Below are 26,408 nucleotides of genomic sequence, written 5' to 3'. Positions count from 1 at the left end.
TTTGATTGACAGCTTTTTAAGCCAATCGTGTTAGTTCTTCTTGTTGGAAGGCTATCCTGCTCCTCCAATCCGTGTTGAGTTCTCTTAAAGGAGTCAACAACTGTGTGGTCTTTTGTGTTGACATCTGCGGAGGATTGCGAGGTAATGTCCATATTTATAATAATTTACGCATACTTTTATTTCTGCAAATGATAATCTGGGATTTAGAATAGTTTGTCTTGACGTATATCGCTACATTATCGGTACAGAGTGATTTTTTTTTACCCATGTAGCACCTGCCACTGGGCGAACGCTAGCTTGGGCTCATTGTTAGCAGCTAATGTAGCTTGCAATAGTCAAGGGAATGGGACATTTTCTATAATTTTAGGTCACAAAGTGAATGGTTTAAATTCCAGTTGTTGCTACTCATAAATCGTATGTTTTTATGTCTAGGTTCTATTATAATATTGCTCGAGCAAATTTGACGTCTAAAGTAATTAATTGTGCTGCTAGCATTGCAATGATGTCCAGCTAGCATTGTCCAGATGGACGGTAACGGGGTTCTATGCAGCAAATGGTCGTTGACATATAGCTTACATAAATAAAACATCAAAATTCGTTTCTTTTTTTTGTTGCACTTTAACGTTGTAATGTGAACACGGCCACTTTTGTCCATAACGTTGTTATTCTGGTTCTGTCTTCATCTCTTAGCGTTTGAATGGATATTACCAGGTGCACGGAGAAATGGGTAAAACAAGACAAGGTTATTGTGCCATAGAGCCTCCATTTCACAAAACAAATTAAATCATATCATTTTTGCACAGACAACCGCTGTATTTATTCCATTTAGCCAATCTTTTGGGTGGTGTTTTTTTGGTTATTAGCATGCTGTAACACAGTGATTAACATGAAGCGTGATCATCAGACATGAGTTCTAAAAGTTTCTGCTCTTTGTTATTACACACGTATGCATCCATTTTTATAACCCACACCATCACGCGTGCACTGGTTATTTTTTTACTTCCACAGCTTACAGAGCCCCACACGTCATCACATTCATCTTTTACAGTATGGATTGTGAGATTGCAATTTGAGCCTTTCTTATTGTGTCCCTCCACTCCCACACAGGAGAGGCCTCCAACATCCTCCATCATGTTGTCGAGTAAAAAATCTGATGCAGGGTCCTCCTCGTCGTCCTCTTCATCCTCTGCGGGTGGAGCTGGAGGCGACAGGGCCCCTGGTTCTGATGTCCAAATGGGTGCTTCAGTCTCCGCCCCTATGGATGTAAAGAAAAAGGAAAGATCTTCTCCGAGTGGCGAGTCAGGGGGAGCCCCTTTATCTCACCAAGGAGGAGGCCCCGGTGTTCTGGATCCGGACTCGGCCGAAGTCCGCAGGACAAGTCGGCGCAAGCGGCAAAAAGTAAACATTTGAAAATTAAAGTACCTTCCTGCTTTAGAAGCAGGAAGCACATTGCTAGTACAATAGTAGAGGGGTATCATTGAAATGAATTATACTTGCAACCAACATCATTGACCAATCAAGCCTGAGAAGATAGAAACGTGTGAGTAATCCAAGAAATCTCAAATAGAAACGAGGGTTTTAATGATGCTTTTATTGTGCCTACTGTTGCAGGTGGAGTACCGCGAGATGGACGAAAGCCTGGCCAATCTGTCTGAGGACGAATATTACTCCGAGGAAGAGCGGAACGCCAAAGCGGAGAAAGAGCGGAAGCAGGTCATCCCGCCGCCAGCTCCTCCCCCAGAGGAAGAGAATGATAGTGAACCAGAGGAACCATCGGGTGTGTCCGTGTTCCGTTTATAAAAACTGGATAATCTTTCAACAATTGTTGCCGTAGGAAATAATGGAAATCGCTATAAATTGTTTCAGGGTCAAACTGTGGGTATACGAGCATTTTCTGTTAAAATAAGTGAAATACACAAACATTTACATCTGGTTACACTGGAGTCATCCAGTCCCAAAAAGATAAATGTGCAGAATTAGCCCTTGCAATTCAATCGTAAAACCAGAGGGGCTTTCAACTTAAAATATTCCACTGTAGTTATGTTTGAGACCGCCATTAACACTGTGTCCATAATTAGGAGTAGAAGGAGCCGCTTTTCAGAGCCGCCTCCCTCACGACCGCATGACATCCCAGGAGGCTGCCTGCTTCCCTGACATCATCAGCGGACCCCAACAGACTCAGAAGGTGTTCCTCTACATCCGCAACCGCACAGTAAGTGCCCCTGTACTTGCATGACCTCACCTTCCAAAGTTACACGATTCTTCATAAACTAATTGAAACACAGCATTTTAAGCCCATGTTTTTTAACACCTTCTAGCTTCAACTGTGGCTGGACAACCCCAAGATCCAGCTGACCTTTGAGGCCACCGCACAGCAGCTTGAAGCTCCCTACAACAGTAAGACATTAAAAAAAAAAAAAAAAAAAAAAAAAAAAATATATATATATATATATATATATATATATATATATATATATATATATATATATATATATATAATAAAAAAATTGTTGTGCTTTTGTAATTTTATATTTTGTTCCCCTTTAGGTGATGCTGTGCTGGTCCATAGGATACACAGCTACCTTGAAAGGCACGGGCTGATCAATTTTGGCATTTACAAGAGGGTTAAGCCTTTACCAAGTGAGTTAACTCATGAATAAAAAAATACACTTTAGTAATATCTTACTGCAACAGAATTATTACCATAGAGCAGTATGTGTTTACGCTATGATTTAAAGGACAACCTGCAGGGTTTCCCGAGATTGTGGCGGTGGAGCGTGGTCAATATGACATATTTATGACATGATTATTTTTTTGGTGATAATGCATACCCATCCATCCATTTTCTACCGCTTGTCCCTCCCGAGGTTGCGGGGGGTGCTGTAGCCTATCCCAGCTGCACTCGGGCGGAAGGCAGGGAACACCTCACCACCTCATATATTTTCTTTAAAAAGGTAAACAGTGGGCCGTAGTTTAGGGACCCCTGTTCTAGAAAAGTTAGACAAATGTTTTACATATATTTAAAACATTATTAGTTTATTGTAGTTTTAACATATTTTTCTTATATTGTTTTGCTCTGTTTTTAAATTGTTGCTGCTCATTGCAAAAGGTAACACCGGCTACACTATATTCTGCCCTCTCTGAATGTTGAAATTGAGTTTGCCAAATATGTAAACAGTCTTTTAGGTTAGTGATGAAAGAAAAATAACTAGAGGAGGTTTATTCATATTCTCCACAACAAAGTCACTGTAAAACTAAGCACATTAAGGAAAGTAAATTATTTACTGTATACACATGAAGTGCACATACATGTAGGAATCACGTTAAATTAATAATATAATTTGGAATAAACTGATAAAAAGCAAAACAATTATTTAACATGAAGGTTGGCTAATATACAATGGACCGGCTCATTGACAGGCTAACAAAAATTAGCAGGGCCAATCACAGGGTACATATAGACAATCAATCATTCACACTCACATTCATACCTGTCCTATGGACAATTTACAGTCTACAATTAATCTATTATGCACATTTTTGGAATGTGGGAGGGAGCTGGAATACCTGGAGAAAACCCCCCTCCCTCATATGGTTAAAGTTAGATGTTATTGTTGGTAGTAATGTCAAAGTAATGTCAAAATTAGGGTTGTTTGCACAGGCTTGAACAAAAAATGCATTAGCTAACATTCTCTTCAACTTTCTCTCCTTACTTTTACCGGGTGTCAACTCCGTTCAGGTGCACGGCCAACTGTAGGGCTGCTGACAGATGATGCCGATGCACCCCCCCCCCCCCAAAATAAAGCATAGAGGAACATTTGTTTTTTTTAAAAACTTTTTTATGGCCAATAGTATGTCAATAATAGACTTTATAATGTATATCCATTCTTGCAATACTTTGTTTTTATGTTAAAAAAACTGCTTATCTTTAAGTTGTGACGCCACGATCATTTACATGTAGGGGAAACCCTGAAGTCTATATCCCCAAATAGTGGGCACTGCAGTCAAACTCGTTTAAGATTGCCTGCTTAACCTAATGTCGACCACTTCAGTTAACATGAAATTTGAGACTCAATGGAGTCATTGGTATAATAAATCAGACTGTTTTTGTGTTGGCTACTTCCTAATTATCAATAAGCAGCATTAAACGACAACGGCGACATACCTACTGTCAAGTTATACAGCATTACAAGGTATACACAGTGGCTTCCGGCTCAGTGCGAAGTAAGCCTCAAAATATAGGCATGGCAGTACGGATTTGGGCTCTACCACAGCAACTAGCAGCAGATCAGTTTGACAGGAGAATAAAATGTATAAAAACTAGGGCTGTGGTACACATGCGATTAATCACAAAATATGATCACATTTATCATGTACAAACACAGATTAATCAGGCAATTGATTTTGACCGCGCATGCACCTTTACCTTAACCACGGATGTTACTTAAAAGGCGTGTGGGTTGTTATACGGGCAGGGATCAGGTTAATGTGTACGTCAGTACAAAGTAAAACAATAATATTAACTGTGGTAAAACTTCTGACGGTTAGTAGTACTGTTTTGGATTAAAATGATCAACAAACCGTAATTGATAAGTTCACGGACTGACTGGCGCCAGCTCGCTACCTTAAATGCTAACATGAAAACAAGAGTCTTTCCCATTAAGAAATGACATACCCCAATCAAAATTCATATAAACACATTGCTGTCTGAGCAACTAAGATATGTAGATGTGCATATTGAACCTACAAGCTGTGCTCTTTAAGCGCGAGTGATCGAGGATTATGAGACCGGTGTTTTTATGGTGCTGTTTTTACGGTGCATTCAAGGACTGCTGAACAGAGTAGGACAACACAACACTCACCAGAAATAATAGTTAATAACAATAGATTTGTTTTGGTATGCACTTTTCATTTAAATACATCTTAAAGTGCTACAGCACAAACCAATATTTAAAACAATAAAAGCTTAGCCAATAAAACAAATAAAACACAAAGACTAAAACACTATCAGTGAAGCATAAGAAACACAAAACATGCAAAATAGTGGGTTTGATAACAGTGTGTCTATTTATTTTAGTTATTTAAAAAAAATTGAACCTGGTCAAAATATTTCAGTGTGTTTAAAATCACCTTTTGAGCACATTCAACAATACCGCGATAATAATGTTATCCTATATCATTTTGGTCACGATAACTACGACTGGTATGTTTGCTGCCAAACTTTGCTTCAAAACACAGATGGGACCAATAATAAAACCAAGGTAATTTGCATATATTGCAGCGAGGAATTTTCTTTTAAGTTTAAAATACCACCTGAAAGAAAAACACATTTTTGAGGCAGCAACTAGCAAAAATGCTAATGGTACAGCAACAGCAAGCAGTATAAGACAAACAAGGCTGGCGGAGTTTATCTGCCGGCAATGTTGTCAACAAGGGTAGCACAGATAAGTTAAGCAATGCTTTTGTAGCAACTGTGGTTAATCATGATTATTTCATTTAAAACAATAATTGTTTGACAGCACTAATACAAGGTTTAAAATAAAAACAAATGGAGGAAAACTATGTCAACAAACTGCCAGAAATCAAAATACCCCTCATTTTTGCCCATTTTAAGGTAAATAAATGTGCAACTATGGCTAGTTGATTCGTTTTGCTTGTGTCGACAACCGTTTATGTTGATGAGTGTCAGCTGTCGACTGAGATGGGTTCCTTTGTATACTGTATGCCAGGCCTCCAGTTAACCACCATTCACTTCAACAACATCTTAAAGTATTTCTTTGTTCAAAATAATTTTTAAATGCAATATTATAAGATGTATTTGTGAACAATGCATATGTACAAATAAAAGTTTTCTCTAATGATGTGTTCAAGTGTTGAAAAATAAAATACAAATTATGGAAATGCGTTTGTACAATAACCGAGAACCTCTACAGTGACATTATTGGCCATTATTTACATTCTTGTCTTGTTACAGCCAAGAAGACTGGAAAGGTCATAGTGATCGGAGGAGGGGTATCGGGCCTGGCCGCAGCCCGCCAGCTACAGAGTTTTGGGATGGATGTTACAGTATTAGAAGCAAGGGTATGTATGTGTCCAGGTATAACTCATAGCATGAATAGTTTTTACTGCATTACTACGGTGTAACAATTATCCGTTGGTTCAGAAGTTTGACATTTTAAGTCATGGTGTTTTTTTTCTTCTTAGGACCGTGTTGGAGGCAGAGTGGCCACATTTAGGAAGGGCAACTATGTTGCTGATTTAGGCGCCATGGTGGTGACTGGCCTAGGTAATAATTTATGAAGATCCTACATTGTAGCCCTAATCTGTGCCTCCTGGGGATTTTGTAAAGATATTTTGCTGTAGTTTTTAGATCAGCCTGCAGAGGGTACCGTTGTCTATAAATACTGCATCTCATGTCTGGATTGTCTGCTTGTTCAGGAGGGAACCCCATGGCGGTGGTCAGCAAGCAGGTTAACATGGAGCTGGCCAAGATCAAACAGAAGTGTCCGCTGTATGAAGCCAATGGCCAGGCTGTGAGTTTTCACCACATGCTCACTCAACTCTTTAGGCCATATTATAGAGGTGCATCTCAGTAAATAAGAATTAAGTGTAAAAGTTGTTTGATTTCAGGAGTTCAATTCAGATTAACGGCTCAGGAAGATTTTGCAGTTCATTTGCTGGTTCAAGTGCGGACCATAACCACTTTTTTTCAGTTTTTATGATTTTTATGAGCTACTAAATGTTGTTTTTTTTATAATGAAAATTTTAATGGAATTAAGAAATACATGATTTTAATATTTCACTCCGCAGTGTTTCCCTCAGATTGCCAACATATCTGTGGTGACAGGGGCGTGGTCAATATGAGGTCATCATCTAACTTGCATAATCTGCAATGATGCATATATTTTCTTCTAAAGGCTAAAACAGTGTACAGACATTTAAAAACAAATCTGTTATTATTCATTAGTATTAACATATATTGTTGCTAATATTGCATTGCTTGATATTTCAATATTTGCTGCTTATTGTACAATGTACTGGTTCTAGAGACTTCTCCAATCATTTTAGTGACTTTTTCAACTGGTGTTATTAGAGACTGTACTAGTGTTTAGAGCAGGTGCGTCCAAACCACGGAGGGGAGCCTTTCTTTTCTTTGGAGCATTTCCTTAAGCAAAACACCATTGTAGTGATGCTGGCGCTTGCAGTTGGCTATTAAGGTTTGATGTGTTAAAGCACACTGTTTCTGCAAGTTTGCAAAACATTTGGTGTAAATATAGCACTTGAGAAGTCTTCCTCTTTAACAGTGAAGAATCCCACACGATCAAGGCGATGTTTGTTTACAATAAGTTCAGTGGAAGTTTATGACAGCACGACACGTAGGACAAAAAGGGTACTTGAGTTGCTCACCCTAACCCACCTACAACACAGTACGGGTAATCAAGCTTAATTGGACCATTATTTTTAAATTGGTTATCAAAGCTTTTTGTTTAATGTTATAAGATTTATTGTATGACGTCATAATTACTCATATCGGCCCGATAATTATCGGATATTTATTGTGTACACCTAATAAAATTATCCCCTGTGACTCGCTGTCAGGTTTAAGCACCAAACTATCTAATAAACAGAACAAGAAGCAAGGAACCAGGCAGAGACAGAGTTAAACTTTGTACTGAGGATGTCGTTGTGGCTTGTGCAGCCCTTTGAGACACTTGTGATTTAGGGCTATATAAATAAAGATTGATTGATTGAGATTGAAATTTTGCTCATGGGGAGAACGCATGGAGCTGCACACTCAGTTAGAGTCTCACCCTACGCTCTGAGGAACAGCCCTCACTCTCCTCTTTTAATTCAGTTCTATTAGTTCCCTAGTTATATGCTGAGGCTGCTTCTAAAGGGAGGGGTCACATATTATGCGAGCAGCTCAGTACGCACAATATGTGATTATTCAGAATGGAGTATGCTGGGGGCGTTGTGATTGCGCCCTGTCTTTGCTTTGTCTGTTTGCTGTTGATATGACTTATCTTCGTTGAGGTGCTGGTTCGTCCTTTAGCTGTTAGCAAGCTGAAAGACAGAAAACATTTGCGGCGAGGCAACGCCTCACATGCAGTGGAAGATAAGTTTTTTTTACATTTACATTTTGTATTTGTAGTCCAACATCAGAAAAAAATCCAAACCATGTGTGGTTTACATACCTATAAAATCACATTAAGGCCCCTTTTTGGCCTAGCGTGATTGAGGCATGAATCGACCTTTCACTGAACCTTTGCAAACACAACAAACTGGCTTTATTTCCCCTCCTCAACAAAACGGACAGAGCCTAAGGTTATTAACAGTAGTTAGATTTTTAGGTTGGAGGGGTTCCCAGGCATCACCTGAACCTTGATTCCTCCTCTCTCCAGAGACAAAATGACATGTACAAGTTTGAATTTTTCTTTGTTTAATCAATTTGTTCTCTCCTCCCCTTCCCTCCACCCTTCCTTTCTCCAACCACTTCCAATCTTTTGGTGAACATCTAAAGGGTGAACGGTGCACAAGTGTATGTATTGTTTTTTTAATTTTTTTATTGTATTAGTTCTTGTGCATAAATTGTGTATTGTTTAGTTTCCCAGTGTTTTCTTTTGTAACTTTTAAGTGCAGAGTCTTGTATTCTTAACTTATTCTTAACAAACCTGTCAGTCAGCACATGCTCACTACCATTATTTAACTAGTGTGGCTCCACCCCATGTTAATGAACCCATTGTTATGTCTGGGGATGTAACAATAAATGGTATAATGATAAATTGTGGTAAAACTCCCAAACACTTTGATAAACTCACGAACCGGTGACACTGCTCATTTACTGCAGAAGCAATTTAGTGCACACTAGCTTAAATTCCAACATAAATAAATGCAGGACACATTAACCGTTTTTCCCCCGTTAAAAACTACATTCCCCAATCTAAACTTGCATGAAACATTTACTGTCTGAGCAACTAAGATTTTAGATTGTGCACATTAACCCTACAGACTGTGCTCTCTTAGGACAGAGATCGATCTATACTTGAATATGACAAGAAGAACTACATTTGCATGACATCACATAAACTGGATGTCTTTTTTGTTTGTCATTAAAGAAGTACTAAAACATTTACAAGTTAAAACAGAAGAATATAAACATATTTAAACACGCAAATGAAAATAATATGGCTCTCTAGTAGCCTGAACAATTTTATTATGTAACATATTTATTCTGACAAAGTATATTGTGTGGCTATTTATTTATTGTATTACCATAAAAAAAAAATACAAGTTGGTTATAAGTGTGTATGAGTACCTTTGTGCTCATTCAACAATACCGTGATAAAAATGATAACCATAATAATTTTGGTTACAATAATCAACATTTTTATATCGTTTCATCCCGAGTTGCATCATTTTGTTGTGATATATTCATTAGGAATATGTGTCCCTTTTGAAACTTTTCAGTGGAATGACTCTATGCATGTGTGTTTAGGTGCCAAAAGAAAAAGACGAGATGGTGGAGCAGGAGTTCAACAGGTTACTGGAGGCCACCTCCTTCCTGAGCCATCAGCTCGATTTCAACTTCCTCAACAACAAGCCTGTCTCGCTGGGACAAGCCCTAGAGGTGGTCATACAGTAAGTGCTGATATTCTTCACATACAGTTAGTTGCAGAAGTATCAGTCGTCTTCGTAAGTCACAAAACGTTCTCATTGTCCACTGCTGGACACTAAAGCACGCTTGCTCACACCGCGTGTATTGCTGTGCAGGCTGCAGGAGAAGCATGTAAAGGATGAGCAAATAGAACACTGGAATAAGATTGTGAAGACCCAAGAAGAGCTCAGAGATCTACTCAACAAGGTAAACGAGCAATCGAAAAGTCCACTGTTGGACAACTTGCAAATGGTAAATGGGTTATACTTGTATAGCTCTTTTCTACCTTCAAGGTACTCAAAAGAGCTATTTACACATTCACCCACACACACACATTCACACACTGATGGCGGTAGCTGCCATGCAAGGCCCTAACCACGACCCATCAGGAGCATGGTCGAAATGTTTTGCTCAAGGACGTGACAAGGAAGGCGTAAGCTGGGGATCGAACCAGGAACCCTCAAGTTTCTGGCACGGCCGCTCTACCAACCGAGCCACACCGTCCCTGAAAGTTTTTAATGTACCGGTAGTTTTAACTTCAAATGAACTGTTCTAAAAACCTCAATTCATCCCACTAATGCCCATAATACATAATCATACACAGCAATCATATTTTTCGATAAACTTAGTGAGGCCCATGTATAAAAACAGACATGGCTTCTTTAAGCTTCATGATACCACCTGGTCTTTCTGCACTCAGATGGTGTCCACGAAGGAGCGCGTGAAGGAGCTCCATCAGCAGTACAAAGAGGCCAGCGAGGTCAAACCACCAAGAGATATCACGGCTGAGTTCCTGGTGAAGAGCAAGCACAGAGACCTGACTGCCCTCTGCAAAGTGAGCTCACACACACACACACACACACACACACACACACACACACACACACACACACACACACACACACACACACACAACACAACACAACACAACACAACACAACACAACACTTAAAAAGTGATTCATTTCGCACACTTCTGTACTTATTCTTCAATATGTGTAGACTTTGTACACATAGGTCCATTGGGCGCCAATGTTTTGAAGATGACAGTGTCCCAAATCGATTGTGTCATTAATTTACGCACTTAAAGGGGAACTAATATGCAAAATCAACTTTTCTTACCTATTGGTACCTGTTTTTGTGTATTTGAAATCAAACCATGGGTGCATGTTGAAGGTATTTATAAAACAATCATTCCTTCCTTCATACTTTTTACAAATGGCTTGTTTGGAATTTGCCCAATTTGTGACGTTTTTCCAACATGTGACGTCAGCACATACCCGAAGAGCTTTGTACGAAATCGCCATTGTAGTCCGACGCTGTAGTCAATAAATTCCTTATTTCTCTCTATCCACTTGCTGTGGGGCAGACTGGCTTGTACACGCACATGCATCCTCCGCTGTCGCCGTTTCTAATACAAAGTAGTGTGTTGTTAGAACTTATCCCTTTCAGACTCTCTATGGAAGCGCTAAAAATTATAACAAAGATGACGGGAAGAAGACGCAGTCGAAGTGGAGCCACGTAAATAAGACCGCTCACAAAACGGCGCATCCTGTAGAGACGGTCAGAAAGCAGTTTGAAGATGAAACATAATCTTCGCTAAATCTTGACCAAAGAACCACCATTATATTTTATGTAGACCACAAGGAAGTTTTTAAAATGTTGAAAGAACATCAAGATATGACTTCATTAACAGAAATGACAATCCCAATATTTATCCTCTTCTCTCCTTTTTAATTGTGAAATGAAACCACTCCTTTAGAGATGGGGTACATGGGCTAAAATCAATATTGCGATGTACATTTAAAATAATCAAAATATATATAAAAAGTTATTCTTTGACTGATATCAATTTGATACGATATGAGCACGAATCATAAATACATTTATTTTGTAGTGTAGAATGGTAAAAAAGTCTTGATTAAGTGAAATTAGTCCAACAGACCGAAGTACCGTGACCCTAATACAAAGGTACGTACAGAACTGTGACTCCAATACAAAGGTACGTACAGAACCGTGACCCAAATACACATGTATGAAAAACACTAATCTATTTATTATTAATAACAGTCTGGAATGAGCTTATATTGTCTTAATGTGGAGTTGTAATTTGTTTTTGGCAACAATTCATCAAGTTAAGCTTCTGGCCCAGTAAGTTGAATGATGTGGACACAGTTGTTACTGGATACTTTCTAATACACTGCCTTGATGACTTTGTATATGAAATACTATAATTTTTTGATACGTGTATATATTGACAAATGTGTTTTAGGCTGCAATATTGTTTACTTAAGGACACTTACTACTACACATGTTTGATTTGTGTGCTATAGTGTGCTTAGTTGTTGTCTGGCTGTTAGCTTTTAGTTGCCTATAGCCTACCATGTTAACCTTTTGTAAATGATACTTGAAAACACCAACCATGTGTGCTTATTGGAGGACATTTAGATGTTAACTGGCTTTTCAGCTTTGTACAAGTACTGCTTTTATCAGAGATTTTAGATTGTAGCCAATATAATCCGCTACTCTCTTTTTGCTGATATGGGACTGATATAAATATCTGATCGGGACACCCGAAAGTACTATTTTAAAACAGTTTACAGTTGCTCCTCCTTTGGCTGCTGATTGGCTGCTACCACCTATGCAGTAACAAATTGTGTAATTTCTGGTTTTCAGACATGTACGTTCTGTGTAGTTATTGTATTAATGTCTGTCGAGACCCTTACTAATCTGTTTGCTAATTTCCTGTTCATAGTTTGTTACTCTCCACTGTAACGCGCTTCCAATTAGACTTGTGTTAAAGTGTACTAAGCACTTTTTTTTCCTGTTTTGCTACTTTATATTCCAGGTATCTTAACGGTTAGCAGGGTTTCTTGTCGCATGTGTGCCTATTTCTCATCCTTCAGTCCTCCAGTGATAATACCTGTAATAAACATAGTTTGTTTGCCACCATAGAGGCGAAGATTCGTAACTTGTAAGCGTTTCTGCACTGTTTAGACATACTTTAACTACTTCGGTCAGGAAGCCACCTTGCATTGGTGACAAGTTTGTCGTAGCCTATTGCAGCCTGTTGCTCTCAATTGTGCGGGACAAGGCTAGAATGTGTAACCAACATGCAATTAGGGCTGCAACTAACGATTAATTTGATAATCGATTAATCTGTCGATTGTTACTTCGATTAATCGATTAATAATCGGATAAAAGAGACAAACTACATAATACTTTCCAGTATTTTATTGAAAAAAAAACCCAGCATACTGGCACCATACTTATTTTGATTATTGTTTCACAGCTGTTTGTACATGTTGCAGTTTATAAATAAAGGTTTATTAATTTTTTTTTTTTAAAGCCTCTGCGCATAGCATGGATCCAACGAATCGATGACTAAATTAATCGGCAACTATTTTTATAATCAATTTTAATCGATTTAATCGATTAGTTGTTGCAGCCTTACATGCAATATAACGATAGAAATAAAATCTCTATCGTAGGCCAAATTTGTTGTTTCTATTTCACATAAACTTACTGTATGTTCGTCCTCACTTTCTACATTGCAGCCAAGATGGTGACGATTGAGGCTGCATATTTACCATTTGAGTGCAACCTGAATGTTGTTGTACTTCTATTGCGAACATATTTATGCATGAGAAGTGTACACCTGGAAGAATGTGAATTAAAACACAGCCACTACACGATATACAGTAGGAAGGGGATTCAAATGGCCCCATTCACTGTAGTTTACCTGACTCGTGAACCGTGACGAATTTGAGGCATCTTAAGTGGCCAGATGGCAGTAAAACATTGAATAACTTTAAAATGTGTTGTGTGACAATGCTAACTTTGACCACAGCGTCAGTTGCTATGTAGAGTGGCACTTTCTAACCTTTTTTTAGCAGACTACATTGCTAACAATTATCCCCCATGTGAGATCCACCCAGGAATGGAGCTATATAAATCCCTTCCCTACTGTAGACGGAATGCATCAGATTCCTTCGTCAGACGTCTCGACTGGAGTTTCAATTAGAATATTCCACTCAAAGCTCCAGTCGTCACGTTCAGAAGCTAACTAGTTCCAAGTGTCTTGAGGCTTGACGTTACATCGCGTCTATGATTGTAGCACATTTATAGTTTCCGCTCTGATTGGTGGCTGTACGCCGAGGTCAGGAGGTGACCCGCATCACTTCAAGTTTATAATTGGTAGCAGGGATGTTATATGGAGCTCTTTTAATGTGGCGCTATCGAAGCTAAAGTAGACAGGCTATGTTTAAGTGGTTTAATGCCTTGGCAGGGTGTATTATTAGCTACGAGTGCTGGCGTTTTTATTTTTGGGCGCAGATAAATCACCTCTCGAGCGTATATTTTAGAACGGAGGGTTTAGCTTTTTTAAACACAGCTGATGTCTGCAAAGGAGTCGTCTGCTGTGCCTCAAACCACTTCAAGGACCCACACGCATTTTCAGCCGGACGTGTGCGCGCATAATTTGGACCAGCACTCTTCAACACCTTATGAACACTTTAGCTTGTTAGCCAAACTCTGTGGCTTCTGTTGTGTGTGTGTGTGTGTGTGTGTGTGTGTGTGTGTGTGTGTGTGTGTGTGTGTGTGTGTGTGTGTGTGTGTGTGTGTGTGTGTGTATACATGGTCACGGTATTACAGTCATATATTATGCTATTCTTAGTCGCTCCAGTTTGCTGCAATGACGGACTATCTTAGTTATAATCAGACTGTGTGGGAACTTATACTGTATGATACATCCTGTGTTGCTTTGCCCTTCCCTTTGCAGGAATATGATGAGTTGCAGGAGCTGCAGGGGAAGCTGGAGGAGAAGCTCCAGGAGCTGGAGGCCAACCCACCCAGGTATCCTAGACCCACAATGTTCTCTTCACTACTTACAAGCAAGAAGCAGGGACAAGCATTCACATTCCCAACATGCAGCATTTCCTCCAATAGTGGCTCGGTGAAGGGAATGCACTTTATCTCAACGTCATCGTTTTATTTGCATGACGCATTTATTTTTATTTTTATGGATGCTCTGGAAGTAACCAAAAAAACAGATAAAGTAAAACTAGAAAAGCTCTTAGAGATTACACACCTCTGCCAGGCCTTATCTCTCAATAGAATGCTTGTTTGTTATCCCACCTCTGACATTTTTTGAAAGTGTGATCAAAATTCGCCCTTAACTTTTTGAGCCTTGTTGCTAACAGGACAAACAAACCCCAGCAAGTACATAATTTCCTGGCGGAGGTAATAAATGGAAGGATAAATGAAATTGCCATGTCCGTGCATGTTTTCGTTCTTTTCATATCGCTTCAAAAGGGCTGCACTGTCTTTGTTTCTGTGGGCGAAGGCGGGGCCGCTAGCATACACGCACACAAGTTTAGGCCTAATATGTAAACATAAGGTAACGTAGTATGGTTAATGTTATGGTTTGTTTATTTTGAACATGCATTCAATTACAACATCCCATATTTCAGTTTATCATTACAGCATGTCCAAATGGAGTAGGAAAAAGCAGAGCTTATTTAATCCTACACATTTTTGTTTCGTAGCCATTTGTAACATGTTTGTTTGTGCTCAGTCTGTAACACAACAGTAAATGAATAGATAAACAAGTAAATAAATATTAAATACATAAATAATAAATAAGGCTCATAAATATAGCTAAGTAAGTTATGATTCACATAATGAGATAATTATTTTTTCAATAAGGTTAAGATGTTTATTAGAATTCTTCTTCCTTGTATTTTGTGAACACTTGAGTTTGAACCGTTTCTTAAACTGGATCATATTAGTATGTTGTTTGACTTCAATTTTGTCTAGGAAGACAATGGTATGCTTTTGTATTTATATAACAATCCGCAGAAGGATATGAGCATTAAAATTGTTTTAAAGGGGAACTGCACTTTAAAAAAAAAAAATGTGCCTCTTGTTCGCTATCATGAGAATGGATGTATTTGTTTTTTAATGCATTCTAAATATTAAATAAATTAAATCAAAAGTCTGCTTGCACTGGAGCCAATGGGAGCCGCGCTATTCTGCCTATAAAGCCCTAAAAAACATCCAAACACCTCCATTAAAGTTTTATATACATGATGTAAGTATATATGTAATGTAGTAACAGGTACATTGATAATAACATTACATATTTACGCATTTTGATCATATTAAGCATACGTGGCGCATTCATTTCAAAAACGCATCACATTTGCTTTTTTTCCCCTTCATCGCTGATTTCTGCTCATGCAGACTTTGATAGCCAACAAACATAATAAAACATCACTTACTGTACAATGTCTGCTGTCTTTAGGATACCGACTGCTAGCATGTTCATATATACCTGTTTAGAAGAAGAATGACCATAATCCTCACAAAGACACGGGGTGGGGAATAAAGCGTCCTTTTGTGTCGTTCTGGACATTTCCGGGTCCTAAATGTCTGTCAAAGTGTACCAACGTGTCGTATTATCTACTCAGACTTCTTTTGTCCAGGTGAGAGGCATGATTTATGATCTACAATAGGTAGCAGCAGACCACTCGACATAGGCGCGAAAGCTCGTGATCACGGCGCCGCTATAAATAGTTTTTGTTTTAGCGCCTATAATAACAATATCACTAATACTTGGTTAATATTCAAGTCACAACAAGTAATTGGAGTATTGTTGGCACTTTTTGAATGGTTATTTATTGGGTTTTATAGGCGGAATAGAGGACCTCCCATTGGCTGCGCTGTAAATGGACTTTTATTTACGTTTATTTAATATTTATAATTAGAGATGTCCGATAATTTCGGACTGCCGATATAATCGGCCGATAAATGCTTTAAAATGTGATATCGGAAATGATCGGTATCGGTTTCAAAAAGTAAAATGTATGACTTTTTAAAACGCCGCTGTACGGAGTGATACACAGACGTAGGGAGAAGTACAGAGCGCCAATAAACCTTATAGGCACTGCCTTTGCGTGCCGGCCAAGTCACATAATATCTACGGCTTTTCACACACACAAGTGAATGCAAGCCATACTTGGTCAACAGCCATACAGGTCACACTGAGGGTGGCCGTATAAACAACTTCAACACTGTTACAAATATGCGCCACACTGTGAACCCACACCAAACAAGAATGACAAACACATTTCGGGAGAACATCCGCACCGTAACACAACAGAACAAATACCCAGAAACCCTTGCCGGGACGCTACAAGATACACCCCCCCAACCCCGCCCACCTCAACCTCCACATGCTCTCTCAGGGAGAGCATCTCCCAAATTCCAAGCTGCTGTTTTGAGGCATGTTAAAAAAAATAATGCACTTTGTGACTAATAAATATGGCTGTGTCATGTTGGCATTTTTTTCCATAACTTGAGTTGATTTATTTTGGAAAACTTTGTTACATTGTTTAATGCATCCAGCGGGGCATCACAACAAAATTAGGCATATAATGTGTTAATTCTACGACTGTATATATCGTTATCGGTTGATATCGGAATCGGTAATTTAGAGTTGGGGAATATCGGATATCGGCAAAAAAGCCATTATCGGACATCTCTATTTAGAATGCATTAAAAGAAATACATCCGTCTTTCATAATGATTGTGAACGATAGGCAAAATTCCCACAAAAAGTGCAGTTCCCCTTTTAAGTTGCATTAAAATAGCTTTACAGATACCTACTGGAATCATCATGTTTAAAGGTCTGGTGATTGCTTTGAGGCACGGCACCTGTTTGAGTGGAGGCCTTGTTTGTGCAACGCAACGTTAAAGTACATACTTGAATTGGAGTTTAGGATGATTGCAGTTGTAAAAGTGTCGCACTAATCCCTCCACTTCTCCTTGTCCGCCCACAGTGACGTCTACCTGTCGTCCAGAGACCGCCAGATTCTCGACTGGCACTTTGCCAACCTGGAGTTTGCCAATGCGACGCCCCTCTCCACCCTTTCACTCAAACACTGGGATCAGGTATGTTTCATCCTTGCCGACCGTGAACAAACATTGCTGCTGGCCTCACCGCGTGGTGCAACTCCATCCCCCCGCAGGATGACGACTTCGAGTTCACCGGCAGTCACCTGACCGTGAGGAACGGGTACTCGTGTGTGCCCGTGGCGCTAGCAGAGGGCCTGGACATCAAACTCAACACAGCGGTGCGACAGGTTCGCTACACTGCTTCAGGTAAGTGGTTGATTTTTCTCTCGCATGCCTTGTTTTTTTTTTTTTACAGTAGTTTGATCTCCCTGCAGGCTGCGAGGTGATCGCCGTCAACACTCGCTCCGCCACCCAGACCTTCATCTACAAGTGTGACGCGGTGCTGTGCACGCTGCCGCTCGGCGTGCTCAAGCAGCAGCCGCCCGCTGTGCAGTTTGTGCCGCCGCTGCCCGAATGGAAGACGGCCGCCATACAGAGGATGGGTTTTGGAAACCTCAACAAGGTAGAAGGGGCGCACTCACGCTTTTCTCTGTTTGTGCAAGTGTCAACAAGGACACACCATTATTACTTACCGTGTCTTTACCCTGGTCTACTGGTGGAGGGGCTCAGCTCCTTCTGCGTCACCCCCGAGTTGATGTCCCGCTTCTGCCGCAGCACACTGCATTATTACGCAACCTGCTGCAATGCGCTCTGTGTCCAACAGAGGGCGCTTTAATCACTGCAGCAAGACTGAAGAGCATCAGCTGATTTAGGACTCAAACACACATTAATGAGCACGGCATGGTGGGGTGGGTAGAGCGGCCCTGCCAGTAACCGTTGCAGGTTCGCTCCCCGCCTCTTGACATCCTAATCACTGCTGTTGTGTCCTTGGGCAGAGGACACTTCACCCTTGCCCACTGGTGAATGAATGAATGAGTGATAGGTGGTGGTCGGAGGGGCCGTAGGCGCAAACTGGCAGCCACGCTTCCGTCAGTCTACCCCAGGGCAGCTGTGGCTATGAAAGTAGCTTACCACCACTAGGTGTGACTGAATGATGGGTTCTCATTTCTCTGTGAAGCGCTTTGAGTGTGTAGAAAAGCGCTATATAAATCTAATCTAGAGATGTCCGATAATATCGGCCGATAAAATGCTTTAAAATGTAATATCGGAAATTATCTGTATCGGTTTCAACCTCCCGAAAATCTCGCGGGGCAACCATTCTCCCGATTTCCACCCGGACAACATTATTGGGGGCGTGCCTTAAAGCGTCCTCTACAACCTGTCGTCACGTCCGCTTTTCCTCCATACTAACAGCGTGCCGGCCCAGTCACATAATATACACGGCTTTTACACACACAAGTGAATGCAACGCATACTTGATCAACAGCCATACAGGTCACACTGAGGGTGGCCGTATAAACAACTTTAACACTGTTACAAATATGCGCCATACTGTGAACCCACACCAAACAAGAATGACAAACACATTTCGGGAGAACATCCGCACCGTAACACAACAGAACAAATACCCAGAACCCCTTGCAGCACTAACTCTTCCGGGACGCTACAATATACAATATATTGACAAGTATGCTCTAGTATACTCTGGACTGAAGCTGTGTGCCTTCATTGTTTTTGTAGCTGTTGTTTTGAGGCATGTTTAAAAATAAAATAAAAATAATGCACTTTGTGAAAGTCAAAGTATAGTATTTCCCATAGTTGTAGTGGGTATTAGGATTATCTCAGGGAGAGCATGTCCCAAATTCCAAGCTGTTGTTTTGAGGCATGTAAAAAAAAAAAAAAAAGCACTTTGTGACTTCAATTATAAATATGGCAGTGCCATGTTGGCACTTTTTTCCATAACTGGAGTTGAAGTTGTTCTCTTATTTTGGAAAACTTTGTTTTTGATTGATTGATTGAAACTTGTATTAGTAGATTGCATAGTACAGTACATGTTCCGTACAATTGACCACTAAATAGTAACACCCCAATAAGTTTTTCAACTTGTTTAAGTCGGGGTCCACGTTAATCAATTCATGGTAAAGTTACATTGGTTAATGCATCACAACAAAATTAGGCATAATAATGTGTTAATTCCACGACTGTATATATCGGTTGATATCGGAATCGGTAATTAAGAGTTGGACAATATCGGATATCGGCAAAAAAGCCATTATCGAACATCTCTAATCTAATCCATTATTATTATTATTTATGCACACACATCCAAGATGAACTTACTGTACATGCATAAAAAACTACGGTACACAAATAGATAAATGCTAACATTAATCCTCATTCCTGCTCTTTACTTTGACAAACTTGGCTAAGAAAAGTTCCTTTCTTTTGCCGTGCAGTAAAGACAACTCTTCATTCTGTCATCACTACTTTACTGACTTTTCTTCTTCCGGAACACTGTTGATTATTTACAAAAAAAACTTACTGTCTGCTGGCATCACTCTTTTTTTTAATGAAAAATGCATAAAACCCTCCAAAGTCCAGCTGTTTTCACTGCTGGATTCTAGAAAGAGGTTCCACAGCTTCTTCCCTCAGGCCATAAGACTCTTGAACGCATCATAATAATCCCCTCAATTCCCCCCCAAAACGGATTAACTGGCTGGAATATAAAGACAATACAACATACATCCATAAACGTGGATGCATATGCAAAAGTGCTATATATTTATCTGTACAGTAATCTATTTATTTATATCTGCACATTATTACTCTTTTATCCTGCACTACAACAAGTACTGTCAAGTTCAAATTTTAATGACAATAAAATGAAGTCTAAGTCTCTAAAAGTTTCCCCAGACTTGCTGTATGAACTCCCTCCATCATGAGGTCATCGGGATTGCTCGCTATAAGCAAGTGCCGTCGAACACGCTTAAGCCGGTCCCGTTTATGTTGACAACCAGTTTGAGTGGCGTCGACATAATCGTGTTTCGCTGAACTCCTTTTGGGTCTTGTATGAACTCCTTCTGGTTCTTTCATGAATTATTTTCGGTACTTGCGTGAATTCCTTTTGGTTCTTTCATTAATCATTTTCGGTTCTTGTATGAACTCCCTTCGGTTCTTATGTGACCTCCCTTCGGTTCCTATATGAGGGCAATTCAGTACCTGTATGAACTCCCTCAATTCCTTTGGAAGTAAACTCCTTATAATTCCTGTGTAAACAAGCCCTCGCATACAAACTGCTTAACAGCATGCAACCTGTTGGGCTTGGTGAGTTCCTGTATGAACTCTCTTCCATTCCTGTATGAACTCTCTTCCATTCCTGTATGAACTCTCTTCCATTCCTGTATGAACTCCCTTCCATTCCTGTATGAACTCTCTTCCATTCCTGTATGAACTCTCTTCCATTCCTGTATGAACTCCCTTCCATTCCTGTATGAACTCTTTTCCATTCCTGTATGAACTCTCTTCCATTCCTGTATGAACTCTTTTCCATTCCTGTATGAACTCTCTTCCATTCCTGTATGAACTCTCTTCCATTCCTGTATGAACTCTTTTCCATTCCTGTATGAACTCTTTTCCATTCCTGTATGAACTCTTTTCCATTCCTGTATGAACTCTCTTCCATACCTGTATGAACTCTCTTCCATACCTGTATGAACTCTTCCATTCCTGTATGAACTCTCTTCCATTCCTGTATGAACTCTCTTCCATTCCTGTATGAACTCTCTTACATTCCTGTATGAACTCCCTTCCATTCCTGTATGAACTCCCTTCCATTCCTGTATGAACTCTCTTCCATTCCTGTATGAACTCTCTTCCATTCTTGTATGAACTCTCTTCCATTCCTGTATGAACTCTCTTCCATTCCTGTATGAACTCTCTTCCATTCCTGTATGAACTCTCTTCCATTCTTGTATGAACTCTCTTCTATTCCTGTATGAACTCTCTTCCATTCCTGTATGAACTCTCTTCCATTCCTGTATGAACTCTCTTCCATTCCTGTATGAACTCTCTTCCATTCCTGTATGGACTCTCTTCCATTCCTGTATGGACTCTCTTCCATTCCTGTATGAACTCTCTTCCATTCCTGTATGAACTCTCTTCCATTCCTGTATGAACTCTCTTCCATTCCTGTATGAACTCTCTTCCATTCCTGTATGAACTCTCTTCCATTCCTGTATGAACTCTTTTCCATTCCTGTATGAACTCTTTTCCATTCCTGTATGAACTCTCTTCCATTCCTGTATGAACTCTTTTCCATTCCTGTATGAACTCTTTTCCATTCCTGTATGAACTCTTTTCCATTCCTGTATGAACTCTTTTCCATTCCTGTATGAACTCTCTTCCATTCCTGTATGAACTCTTTTCCATTCCTGTATGAACTCTCTTCCATTCCTGTATGAACTCTTTTCCATTCCTGTATGAACTCTTTTCCATTCCTGTATGAACTCTTTTCCATTCCTGTATGAACTCTTTTCCATTCCTGTATGAACTCTCTTCCATTCCTGTATGAACTCTTCCATTCCTGTATGAACTCTCTTACATTCCTGTATGAACTCTCTTACATTCCTGTATGAACTCTCTTACATTCCTGTATGAACTCTCTTACATTCCTGTATGAACTCTCTTACATTCCTGTATGAACTCTCTTACATTCCTGTATGAACTCCCTTCCATTCCTGTATGAACTCCCTTCCATTCCTGTATGAACTCCCTTCCATTCCTGTATGAACTCTCTTCCATTCCTGTATGAACTCTCTTCCATTCCTGTATGAACTCTCTTCCATTCCTGTATGAACTCTCTTACATTCCTGTATGAACTCTCTTCCATTCCTGTATGAACTCTCTTCCATTCCTGTATGAACTCTCTTCCATTCCTGTATGAACTCCCTTCCATTCCTGTATGAACTCTCTTCCATTCCTGTATGAACTCTCTTCCATTCCTGTATGAACTCCCTTCCATTCCTGTATGAACTCTCTTCCATTCCTGTATGAACTCTCTTCCATTCCTGTATGAACTCCCTTCCATTCCTGTATGAACTCTTTTCCATTCCTGTATGAACTCTCTTCCATTCCTGTATGAACTCTTTTCCATTCCTGTATGAACTCTCTTCCATTCCTGTATGAACTCTCTTCCATTCCTGTATGAACTCTTTTCCATTCCTGTATGAACTCTTTTCCATTCCTGTATGAACTCTTTTCCATTCCTGTATGAACTCTCTTCCATACCTGTATGAACTCTCTTCCATACCTGTATGAACTCTTCCATTCCTGTATGAACTCTCTTCCATTCCTGTATGAACTCTCTTCCATTCCTGTATGAACTCTCTTACATTCCTGTATGAACTCCCTTCCATTCCTGTATGAACTCCCTTCCATTCCTGTATGAACTCTCTTCCATTCCTGTATGAACTCTCTTCCATTCTTGTATGAACTCTCTTCCATTCCTGTATGAACTCTCTTCCATTCCTGTATGAACTCTCTTCCATTCCTGTATGAACTCTCTTCCATTCTTGTATGAACTCTCTTCTATTCCTGTATGAACTCTCTTCCATTCCTGTATGAACTCTCTTCCATTCCTGTATGAACTCTCTTCCATTCCTGTATGAACTCTCTTCCATTCCTGTATGGACTCTCTTCCATTCCTGTATGGACTCTCTTCCATTCCTGTATGAACTCTCTTCCATTCCTGTATGAACTCTCTTCCATTCCTGTATGAACTCTCTTCCATTCCTGTATGAACTCTCTTCCATTCCTGTATGAACTCTCTTCCATTCCTGTATGAACTCTTTTCCATTCCTGTATGAACTCTTTTCCATTCCTGTATGAACTCTCTTCCATTCCTGTATGAACTCTTTTCCATTCCTGTATGAACTCTTTTCCATTCCTGTATGAACTCTTTTCCATTCCTGTATGAACTCTTTTCCATTCCTGTATGAACTCTCTTCCATTCCTGTATGAACTCTTTTCCATTCCTGTATGAACTCTCTTCCATTCCTGTATGAACTCTTTTCCATTCCTGTATGAACTCTTTTCCATTCCTGTATGAACTCTTTTCCATTCCTGTATGAACTCTTTTCCATTCCTGTATGAACTCTCTTCCATTCCTGTATGAACTCTTCCATTCCTGTATGAACTCTCTTACATTCCTGTATGAACTCTCTTACATTCCTGTATGAACTCTCTTACATTCCTGTATGAACTCTCTTACATTCCTGTATGAACTCTCTTACATTCCTGTATGAACTCTCTTACATTCCTGTATGAACTCTCTTACATTCCTGTATGAACTCCCTTCCATTCCTGTATGAACTCCCTTCCATTCCTGTATGAACTCCCTTCCATTCCTGTATGAACTCTCTTACATTCCTGTATGAACTCTCTTACATTCCTGTATGAACTCTCTTACATTCCTGTATGAACTCTCTTACATTCCTGTATGAACTCTCTTCCATTCCTGTATGAACTCTCTTCCATTCCTGTATGAACTCTCTTCCATTCCTGTATGAACTCCCTTCCATTCCTGTATGAACTCTCTTCCATTCCTGTATGAACTCTCTTCCATTCCTGTATGAACTCTCTTCCATTCCTGTATGAACTCCCTTCCATTCCTGTATGAACTCCCTTCCATTCCTGTATGAACTCCCTTCCATTCCTGTATGAACTCTCTTCCATTCCTGTATGAACTCTCTTCCATTCCTGTATGAACTCTCTTCCATTCCTGTATGAACTCTCTTACATTCCTGTATGAACTCTCTTCCATTCCTGTATGAGCTCTCTTACATTCCTGTATGAGCTCTCTTACATTCCTGTATGAACTCTCTTCCATTCCTGTATGAACTCTCTTCCATTCCTGTATGAACTCCCTTCCATTCCTGTATGAACTCCCTTCCATTCCTGTATGAACTCTCTTCCATTCCTGTATGAACTCTCTTCCATTCCTGTATGAACTCTCTTCCATTCCTGTATGAACTCTCTTACATTCCTGTATGAACTCTCTTCCATTCCTGTATGAACTCTCTTCCATTCCTGTATGAACTCCCTCCATCCTTCCAAGCACACTGCTTGTAATTCCTTTTGTCAACAAGCGCCTGCATAAAGTCTGCCTAGCAACAGCATGTCACCCCATATAAAAAAAGTAGCAATGATAGTCACACACACACACTAGGTGTGGCAAAATTATTCTCTGCATTTGACCCATCACCATTGATCACCCCCTGGGAGGTGAGGGGAGCAGTGAGCAGCAGCGGTGGCCGCGCCCGGGAATCATTTTTGGTGATTTAACCCCCAATTCCAACCCTTGATGCTGAGTGCCAAGCAGGGAGGTAATGGGTCCCATTTTTATAGTCTTGGGTATGACTCGGCCGGGGTTTGAACTCACAACCTACCGGTCTCAGGGCGGACACTCTAACCACTGAGCGTATGAACTCCTTCCATCCGTCCTTTTGAAAGATAATTCCCATAAGTCCACGCTCTCTCCTGTGTGTGTTCTGCAGGTGGTGTTATGTTTTGACCGCGTGTTCTGGGATCCCAGCGTCAACTTGTTCGGTCACGTGGGTTCCACCACGGCGAGTCGCGGCGAGCTCTTCTTGTTCTGGAACCTTTACAAAGGTAAGCCTTCCTCACCAAGTCGAGGTGTGGGAAAAAGTCCCTCATGTGCGGTCGTCACTCAGCTCCCATCCTGCTGGCTCTGATGGCGGGCGAGGCGGCCGGCATCATGGAGAACATCAGCGATGACGTCATCGTGGGACGCTGCCTCGCCATTCTGAAAGGGATATTCGGCAGCAGCGCCGTGCCTCAGGTAATGACTTTTTCAGCCCGATGGGTCACATACACACACATAACACACACGCCTCACTGGGATGTGTTGTTTGTTGCCATGGCAGCCGAAGGAAACGGTGGTGACCCGTTGGCGCGCCGACCCTTGGGCGCGAGGCTCCTATTCGTACGTGGCGGCGGGGTCTTCGGGTAACGACTACGACCTCATGGCTCAGCCCATCCCGCCCGGGCCCGCCATCCCAGGAGCTTCTCAAGTGAGCACACGACCACCATCAAGCGCACCTTTTGTTAAAATCACCCTCTCACACGCCGTCTTATTTTACAGCCCGTACCGCGGCTGTTCTTTGCCGGCGAGCACACCATCAGAAACTACCCCGCCACGGTTCACGGAGCCCTCCTCAGCGGGCTGCGCGAGGCCGGACGCATCGCCGACCAGTTCCTGGGCGCCATGTACACGCTACCCAGACAGGCCACACCCACAACCGCCACAGCCGCCAGCAACCCGCCTCAAGCTCAGCCCGCCGCCGCCGCCGTCGTCTGAACATTTAGACTGTCAAGCCCCGATGTTCTCTACCCTACACATTCCAAAATAAAAGCGCAGCGCATGATGGAGACTTGAAAGAATGAATTCGACATCCTGAGTTTGATTTGCAACGTGTAGCATAGTTTGTATTAAAAAGATTTATTGAAAAGATTTCATTCATGTTCGTCGTCCGATGCTTTTCTGTGTTTTCTTATTAAAAGATTGAAAATGCAAACTGAAAGCATTTTTTTCCCTCTACCAATCTAGGAACTAAGAATTCTGATGATATACAGGTAAAAGCCAGTAAATTAGAATATTTTGAAAAACTTGATTTATTTCAGTAATTGCATTCAAAAGGTGTAACTTGTACATTATATTTATTCATTGCACACAGACTGATGCATTCAAATGTTTATTTCATTTAATTTTGATGATTTGAAGTGGCAACAAATGAAAATCCAAAATTCCGTGTGTCACAAAATTAGAATATTACTTAAGGCTAATACAAAAAAGGGATTTTTAGAAATGTTGGCCAACTGAAAAGTATGAAAATGAAAAATATGAGCATGTACAATACTCAATACTTGGTTGGAGCTCC

General features: G+C 40.4%; 1 protein-coding gene across 6 annotated transcripts; it reads left to right on the top strand.

The window, feature by feature from the left end:
• Positions 1–51: 51 nt before the first annotated feature.
• Positions 52–26,045, top strand: kdm1a (lysine (K)-specific demethylase 1a). 6 transcript variants are annotated; one of them, XM_061968221.2, is made up of 22 exons: positions 79–141; positions 691–727; positions 1,108–1,398; positions 1,612–1,777; positions 2,079–2,212; positions 2,319–2,397; positions 2,548–2,640; positions 5,975–6,081; positions 6,205–6,286; positions 6,439–6,533; positions 8,522–8,539; positions 9,497–9,639; positions 9,772–9,862; positions 10,356–10,490; positions 14,435–14,508; positions 17,496–17,607; positions 17,685–17,817; positions 17,886–18,073; positions 25,005–25,119; positions 25,182–25,309; positions 25,395–25,541; positions 25,613–26,045. In XM_061968221.2, the coding sequence occupies exons 2-22, from the start codon at positions 698–700 to the stop codon at positions 25,826–25,828; spliced, it is 2,577 nt and encodes an 858-aa protein (XP_061824205.2). In that variant the 5' UTR covers positions 79–141; positions 691–697; the 3' UTR covers positions 25,829–26,045. The 6 variants fall into 6 exon arrangements, with proteins under 6 accessions (XP_061824206.2, XP_061824205.2, XP_061824204.2 ...); XM_061968220.2 differs by having other exon boundaries at positions 1,609–1,777; XM_061968222.2 differs by lacking the exon at positions 691–727 and having other exon boundaries at positions 52–141; positions 1,609–1,777.
• Positions 26,046–26,408: the final 363 nt, after the last annotated feature.

The sequence above is a fragment of the Nerophis lumbriciformis genome, linkage group LG08, assembly GCF_033978685.3.
Source record: "Nerophis lumbriciformis linkage group LG08, RoL_Nlum_v2.1, whole genome shotgun sequence".
Classification (NCBI taxonomy): Eukaryota; Metazoa; Chordata; class Actinopteri; order Syngnathiformes; family Syngnathidae; genus Nerophis; species Nerophis lumbriciformis.
Note: the sequence above shows the minus strand (reverse complement) of the source record. Positions and strands in the feature narration are given on the sequence as shown.

Coding starts and splice junctions, on each gene's coding strand:
- kdm1a (XM_061968218.2), top strand. CDS start 698: ATGGATATTACCAGGTGCACGGAGAAATGGGTAAAACAAGACAAG. Junction 9,640..9,771: donor GCCCTAGAGGTGGTCATACA/GTAAGTGCTGAT, acceptor ATTGCTGTGCAG/GCTGCAGGAGAAGCATGTAA. Junction 25,310..25,394: donor GCAGCAGCGCCGTGCCTCAG/GTAATGACTTTT, acceptor TTGCCATGGCAG/CCGAAGGAAACGGTGGTGAC.